This window comes from Quercus suber, unplaced genomic scaffold, assembly GCF_002906115.3.
Source record: "Quercus suber isolate HL8 unplaced genomic scaffold, Cork oak 2.0 scaffold_369, whole genome shotgun sequence".
In the NCBI taxonomy this organism is placed as follows: Eukaryota; Viridiplantae; Streptophyta; class Magnoliopsida; order Fagales; family Fagaceae; genus Quercus; species Quercus suber.
In genome coordinates, this window is record NW_027069821.1 from 617,972 (window position 1) to 625,697 (window position 7,726).

Here is a 7,726-nt window from a genome sequence, read left to right on the forward strand (position 1 = left end):
CTATTATCAAAATAAACGGTTATAAGTAAAGGAATCCCAGTACCTTATACCAACCTACAGTCAAACCTTTACCCTAATACCCAGTTGGACTTGTTCTGTAGTGACAATTTCTCCTTTTGATGCATAGCTCCCAAGTACGTGACTAACCAATTCTGCGGATCCTAGTACGCGACTTCAATCACCAACTAGAGAAGGTTGTTAGTTGCAAAGTTTTTCAGTTCATCCCACACGATGAAGATCCAGAAGATGCTTGGTCACAAAATCTATGGTGCACATACACAACAACTTCTTCAAGAATGATGAACTAGGGCAAAACTTTGTCTCCAATCACAATTTGCTTGAACAGACTTCGCTCAATGCTTGTGCAACTTGTGAACTCTTTGACGACCCTTAAAATAATCATTTTATATGTCTAAGGGTTAGGAGAAAAGAAAGCCCAAAGACACATTCACGGATTCCAAGAAAATAGATCAGAATTTCTGTTTCTTTCTTAAACCTCGACAGATAGGAGGTGTCGAGTAGGTGTCGAGCACACGGGCTGAATAGCTTCTTAAACCTCGACACATGCTAGCTGTCGAGTTTTAATGAACTTGCACTTCTCAGCTTGTTTCTTGGACAGACTTGACGACTTCAACATTTGATCTTGAAATATAGTTTTTTGAAGTATTAAAAACACTTAGATCTACCAAATTACAAGTAAAGTGCGTTTTGTCAAATGATTAGCCAATTACATAAAAGAATAACATATGTTTTTAACAAGTGAAACACATATGTCCTATAAAAAAGATGTGTTCTTTTGCATAAATGTTTATATATATATATATATATATTAGATGTTGGTATATAAATAAATAATAATGAAAATGGTAGTAAATTTGTTTTATTGAAAAACGGTTTTTTTTTAATAGATATTGTAGGGACTGAATTTGGATTGACCCTGAGTAGAGGATGAATGAGTTTTTAGCCCAATCAAGCCCAAACAATAAATTTGTAGAGAGTGGGTTAAAGGATTAGGCGCTGGCCGTCGATCACCATGCATGAACTTTCTTTTATAAAAAAAGTACTTAGAGTTTCTTTACAAATGGAGGGATGTTCCTCGGCCCGTGGCCGAGGAGACCCTTTTCTTCTTTCTTTTTTTCCCCCCCCCCCTTCTTTACTTTACTTGCTTTACTTATATAGTCTTCATCTTCCTATCTCCTTATTCCATCTGTTGATCATCCATTTGCCTCTCTTCTGGCCGTCCGTCTCATCAGAGGCCTTATCAGTACTCAAGTGGTTCACTCTGACCAACGTTGCCCTGCTAAGGGGTTATCTCCCCATTAATGCGGCCAGAGGGGTTAGGTGAATGCATTAAGTATGAATGTGACAGCTTGCTCTAGGCTTGTTCCCTCCCAAAAATTATCCTTAGAACGCCGAGGACGAAGAGGTTCTCGGCGTGGGTCAAAAAAGAGGTTTTGTCTACCTTAACCTTGGCTGGTCAGTCCTCCTCGGCGTTGGCCTTGGGCCTACTATGCGATGGGCTGTGGCTGTCAGGCCCACAGGCCCCACAGATATATTCTCAATTTTCTAACAAGAAAAGATATGATGATGAAAAATATGGGATAGATGAATCTTTTACAATAAGATTGAAAACAATCAATTTTAGAAGATAGTAATTTGTAATATAGCTTAATTTATTTTTATTGCTAACTTACTAGGTCTATAAAATATAACCGGAAAACCCATGTTCAATACATGCAAATGTCTATCAAGGTATTTCACATTAATAAAAGAAAATCAGATATTTCTTCATTAAATTAATAAAAACCAATAACAAAACCTTCTTCTCAAAAAAAAAAAAATAATAATAATAATAATAACAAAACCTTAGTAGTTTATTTATTTTTAACAAAATTTCACCTGAAAGACCTCTGTTTTTCGACGTCTTTCTGGTGAGTTTGTCATGTGTGCGTGTAGGACAAACTTGCTCCGATTATCGTGTGAGAGGTTTTTAAAAATCGCTGGCCGGCTACAACAAACGGAGAGAAAAGAAAGAACATTGGCCAAACTTCTCTTTCCTTTTTTTTTTTTTTTCAATGTACTCAAGAAGAAAATGCCATGCGTATTTTTAAACAAACATTAGTGGACAGGCTTTGTGGGCATGGAAAGTAGTCCCGATTATCTTGTCTAAACATAATATGTATTTTTTTTCTTTGAGCACTAGCAGGCTTTCCAAATTCTCCCTGTACATGTGCATGTGGGAATCTAGCTTCTTCTTTCTTTTTTCTTTTTTAAGTTGAATGAATGGGACTGTGAGTACCAAGGTACAAAATATTATATCAACAGAGTAAAACCAGTCCTATAAAAATAAAATAAAATAAAATAAAAACAAAAAAAAAAACAAAAAAGAGTAAAAGCCGTGTTTTTTCTGATTAGGAGGGTCAAATGAATGGTTTAGGGTGGGTATAATTGAGTTGGGTATACAAAACTCATTTACTCATTTACTAATTAAAACCTATTTAACTAATTGCTTCTAATCCAAACCCAACCTAATCCAATTATTATGGATAAACCCTAACTCACCGAATTATCAAAATACCCCTAAAGTAAAAATGACCAAAGCATTCTAAAAGTTTCAAAAATAACCAAAATACCTGAAAACCTAAAAATGACTAGAACTTCTGACAAAGCTTAATTATAAACCAAGATATCAGAACCATGGTGTATCACAGTGCGATCTATGACATTTTAAGGACTTAGGATTTGAGATTCTAAGATCTGGATTGAAATAATGATAACCATAATTAGGAGCAGCTTAAAAATCATCAATATCTGACCAGTGGGGTTTGATCCACCCACGTAACGTAATAATGATTTCAGTGTGTTCAATTCTTGAATTTCCCCCATTCTTTGTATGATTTTATTTATGAAAGATTACAAATTCTTTTAAATTTTAAGTCATTAGAAAATAGTCAAAATACTAAAACCACGGGTGTAGGCCTCAAGTGCCAAACCATGTTAAAAACTCGCTCTCTGTCTCTCTTTTTTTCTAAGGTTTTCTTCACACTCCGATTCAGTATTATTTATTATCATTAGAGAAATTTAAACTAGATAATAATATGATTGACCCACAATCAGAAACATTGTGGCATTGTTTCAAAGTTTATAAAGAAGTTTAGTGTTACATACTGGACCTTGTTCAGGAATCAGGCGTGTTGTCCAATTAGGTCGGCCTCTATAACATAAACTCTTTAGTTTTTAGTGGGTGTATCTTTTCCATGATGGGCTGAATCCAATTAATTAATAGGAGTAGTTTGTATCTTAGTATTATTTTTCTTTTTTCTTTTTTTGAGAAGAAAGTATTATTATTATTATTATTTTTTCCTTATACATCATTGATTAATACTATTATTATGTAGTATGTACCCATCTAAGCGAAATACAAACAATTATTTAAAAAAATATATGTAATTTAAAAAAATAATTTGTGTCACTAGAAAGTAGAACCAGGATGACTAGATTTATTGGACAGTATAATCACCGTGTCTAGTGACTATGTACTATGTAGGCACATGGAGAGTGAACGAACGGTGATGGAATTGGAATATAGACGAAGTCTTTAGTCAATTGCGCGTTGTGAAAAAGATAAGGATTTTTTAAGTTCATTGTTTTGTCATTCCCCTTAAATTTCTTGAAAAGAAAAGCGGAAAAGTGAAGACATACGGGACCGTTTGCTCGAAGGATCGCACTGTGGAAACTTCGTGGAAGAGGGATTTCCCTACTTTCTGTTTTAAAACCAATCCACTCGTAATTTTTTAAGTGCTATTTGCATTGTGTTGACTTGACTCACTCCTTTTTTTCATATACATTCACAACGTCCTCATCTTTTACAGACTACCATTCCCAATTCTAACTTTCTTTATTTCCTTCTCATCTCCTCATTGAGATATTCACAACCTTCTGCTCATAGATCTTATGGCTTTCCCGACCAACAGAGACCCCTCTTCTTCTTCCACTAGCCGATGGGAATATGATGTTTTCTTAAGTTTTCGAGGGGAAGATACTCGTAATGGTTTTACGGGCCATTTGCACGAGACTTTATGTCGGGAGGGTTTTAATACTTTCATCGATTACATGCTTCCAAAAGGAGAAGAAATTTCCGAAGAACTTTGCCGAACCATCGAATTGTCAATGATTTCTGTTGTTATATTTTCTGAAAATTATGCATCTTCCACATGGTGCCTAGATGAACTTGTCAAGATTTTTGAGTGTAAGAAAACTGGACAGTTGGTTTTACCAGTTTTTTACAAATTGGATCCATCAACAGTACGTAAACAAAAGGAGAAATTTGGGATAGCGTTGATTGAACATGAAGAAAAATTCAAGGATAACAAGGAAAAGGTGAAGAAGTGGAGAACAACTCTAACTGAAGCGGCTAATTTGTCTGGATTTCATTACGAGGACAGGTATTTATCTAATAATGAGCCTTATGCTTTGATGAGTTTTATACTTTAAACCATCCTATGCCGAATTGTGCTAGTATTTTTTTCCTGATAATATTAATATCTTCGACTATTAATGTGGTTAGGCTACAAAGTCATAACATCTTCAAATTATGCAAGTATTACACATTGGGTATGCAAAATGTTTCTTTGTCCGCCTAAAGGGAGTTCCATTCAACTTCCTGCTAAACGGCAAAAAGTGATTTCTTATATTAAAAAAAAAACATTTAAATTGATGACAATTCTCAAATTTATAACTTCCATGCATTTTACTTGATTAAAATTGTGTTACTAGTAGTTGTAATACACAAAATTATACACCTTGAATTTATCTTCAATCTTCATACTTATATTTGTAGCTAATACAAATGGTTCTTATGTTATCTGATTGGCAGCTACCCTGAACCTCAATTTATCCAAGGAATTATTGAAAAGGTATCAAGTACTAAATTAAGTCCTACACAGTTATTTGTTGCTAAATACCCAGTTGGAGTAGATTCTCGTTCAACGGCTGTAGAATCGCTTTTAGATACAAACTCAAATGATGTTCTTATAATAGGGATTCATGGAATGGGAGGGATAGGTAAAACTACAATTGCAAAAGCTGTTTATAATAGAATTGCTTATCGTTTTGAAGGAAGCTGTTTTCTAGATAATATTAGAGAACACTCAAGGACAAATGATGGAATAATTCAACTACAAGAGACACTTCTTCATGACATCTCAGGAGACAAAAAATTGAAAGTGAGCAACATACACAAAGGAATTCAAGTGATAATTGATAGACTTCGACTTAAAAGGGTTCTTTTAATCCTTGATGATGTGGATAAATCAAACCAAATAGATTATTTGCTTGATAAATGTGATTGGTTTGCTCCTGGAAGTAGAATCATAATAACAACAAGAGACAAACATGTGCTAACTGCTTTTGGGAAAGGTTCTTTAATGTATAAGGTTGACAAAATGGGTCCAGATGAAGCTAAGGAACTCTTCATTCAGCATGCTTTCGGAACAAACAAACCTGAGGGAACTTATTTGCAATTGGCAGAGAAGATTATATGTTTTGCCTATGATCTTCCATTAGCTCTACAAATAATAGGCTCTGATTTGCGTGGAAGAGGTTTACTTGAATGGGAAAGTGCATTAGAGAAGTATAAAAAGATTCCAAGCAAAGAAATTTTAGAAACACTCAAAATAAGTTATGAAGGATTGGACCAAACTGAACGAGATATTTTTCTCGATATTGCATGTTTCTTGAAGGGGCGAAAAAAAGATTTTGTTCTAAATATATTAGAGGCTTGTAATTTATATCCGAATTTTGATATTCCAAAACTTATTGATAAGTGTCTCATAACTGTTGATCAGTATGGCATCTTATCGATGCATGACTTGGTAGAGCAAATGGGTAAGGAAATTGCTCTACAAGAATCACAAGTGCCTGGAGAACTTACTAGGATATGGCGTTATGAGGATGCTTGTAATGTACTCACTGGAAATATGGTACATGTCCTTCCTTTTCACTTCTTTTCCTCTTTTTAACAGGGTAGAAGAAATGAATATTTTTTTATTAAGGTAGAAGAAAGTATAAGTTTCTCAATGTATTATTTCTTTACAATTACAAGACTGTTATATTTTAGCATATTTTATTTTTTTAGTGCGGTTCACTTAATACTTTGTCTAACTAGGGATCGGAAAAAATTCGAGGCATAATGTTGCAGCCACTTGAGCTAGAACTGGTAGTGTTGAAACTCCATCCTCAAGCTTTCAGAAGAATGGAAAATATCAAATTTTTTATAGTTAAAAATGTTCACATTTTTGGTCAACTTGAATATTTCCCAAATGGAATCAGGCTTCTTGATTGGCCTTTCTATTCCTCTTCCTTGCCATCCAATTTTTGTCCACGACAACTTGTCTGCCTCAACATGCTACATAGTTACAATAATATGGAGAAGCTATTCAAGCAGGTATGATTATAGTTTTCTTAAGCATGATTTATTTAATATTAAATTTAAATTTTTTGAAGAAAAACTTTTTTTTTTCTACAGGAGTTTCCACTCATAATGTTGAAAGAAATCAATTTCAGTCACTGCAAATTCATTCAGAAATTACCTAAGTTGTGGGCTCCAAATTTGGAGACATTAGATCTTGACTCTTGCGTAAATTTAGTTAAGGTTCATGAATCCATTGGACTTCTAAAGAAGCTTAGAACTTGGAATCTTAACAGTTGCCACAAACTTCAAACTCTTCCAAGAAGACTCAATTTGAAATCTCTTGAACACTTTGATCTTTGTCAATGCAGAAGGCTTGAGAAGTTCCCTGATATTCATCAAGAAATGAAATGTTTAAAAAAATTGTTATTGGGTGGGTGTGGTATCAAAGAATTGCCCTCATCAATCGGGTATCTCATTCAGCTTCAAGGGTTGAACCTTCTGGATTGCCCTAACCTTAGGGAAATTCCAGGTAGCATCTATAAATTGCAAAAACTTGAAAGTTTTTGTCTTGCTAGTAACATATTGAGACCAACTTCCAATTCTTTTGATGACTCTTTCGGATATGGGTTTGTGAATTTAAAGAGTCTTATACTCACCAACAGTATACATAGACTTGAATTAGATTTTATGGAGTCTCAGTACTTTCCGGCATTGGAAAGTCTACATGTATCAATCACAATTATGTTTACCGTCCCTAAAAGCATTAGCAGATTAACTAGATTAAGGGAACTTACTATAATGAATTGCGGGCGTTTATGGGAAATTCAAGGGCTTCCACAATCTTTAAGTTGGTTGCGGATAATCAAGTGCAGGTCGTGGAATCAACAATCATCAAGAAAAATGTTGAGTCAGGTCTGTCTCTCTCACTCTATCTCTCGTATATGAAGAAACAATTTTATTACCTTTCCCCAAATGCATAACTAGATTTGGTAAACTACAACTACAGGCTATTGAAGATTTTGCTAATTTCAAGCAAATGGGAGAGATTCAAGGCATTTCAATGGATCCACAGTCCTCAACTGGATTATGGCATCAGCTGCCTTTTGTCTCTCCCTCGCTCTCTGATGACTTGGATTCTGAAACTGTGATCTTTGATTGTGTATTTGATCTACCAGCATTTGAGATTCCGAAGGAATTCAACCACCAAAGTGTTAGAAATTCCATATCATTTTTGGTCGGTCGGAAATTTCCAAATCCTTTTGCTGTCTGTATTGCTTTTACACTAGGAAAGGGGAAATTTCGTTTTACGATTGA

At 34.5% G+C, this 7,726-nt stretch overlaps 1 protein-coding gene across 1 annotated transcript; it reads left to right on the top strand.

The window, feature by feature from the left end:
• The first annotated feature begins 3,613 nt into the window (after window positions 1-3,613).
• LOC112003161 (TMV resistance protein N) lies at window positions 3,614-7,726 on the top strand. The gene is made up of 6 exons (XM_065760466.1): window positions 3,614-4,445; window positions 4,877-5,981; window positions 6,167-6,445; window positions 6,527-7,324; window positions 7,419-7,620; window positions 7,704-7,726. Exons 1-6 carry the CDS (start codon window positions 3,955-3,957, stop codon window positions 7,724-7,726), a joined length of 2,898 nt encoding a protein of 965 aa, XP_065616538.1. The 5' UTR covers window positions 3,614-3,954.

Bases quoted from the DNA above. Each gene is read 5' to 3' on its own strand.
- LOC112003161 (XM_065760466.1), top strand. From the start codon at position 3,955: ATGGCTTTCCCGACCAACAGAGACCCCTCTTCTTCTTCCACTAGCCGA. The intron at 4,446-4,876 runs GTATTTATCTAA...TCTGATTGGCAG, and splicing joins GGATTTCATTACGAGGACAG to CTACCCTGAACCTCAATTTA. The intron at 7,325-7,418 runs GTCTGTCTCTCT...CTACAACTACAG, and splicing joins CAAGAAAAATGTTGAGTCAG to GCTATTGAAGATTTTGCTAA.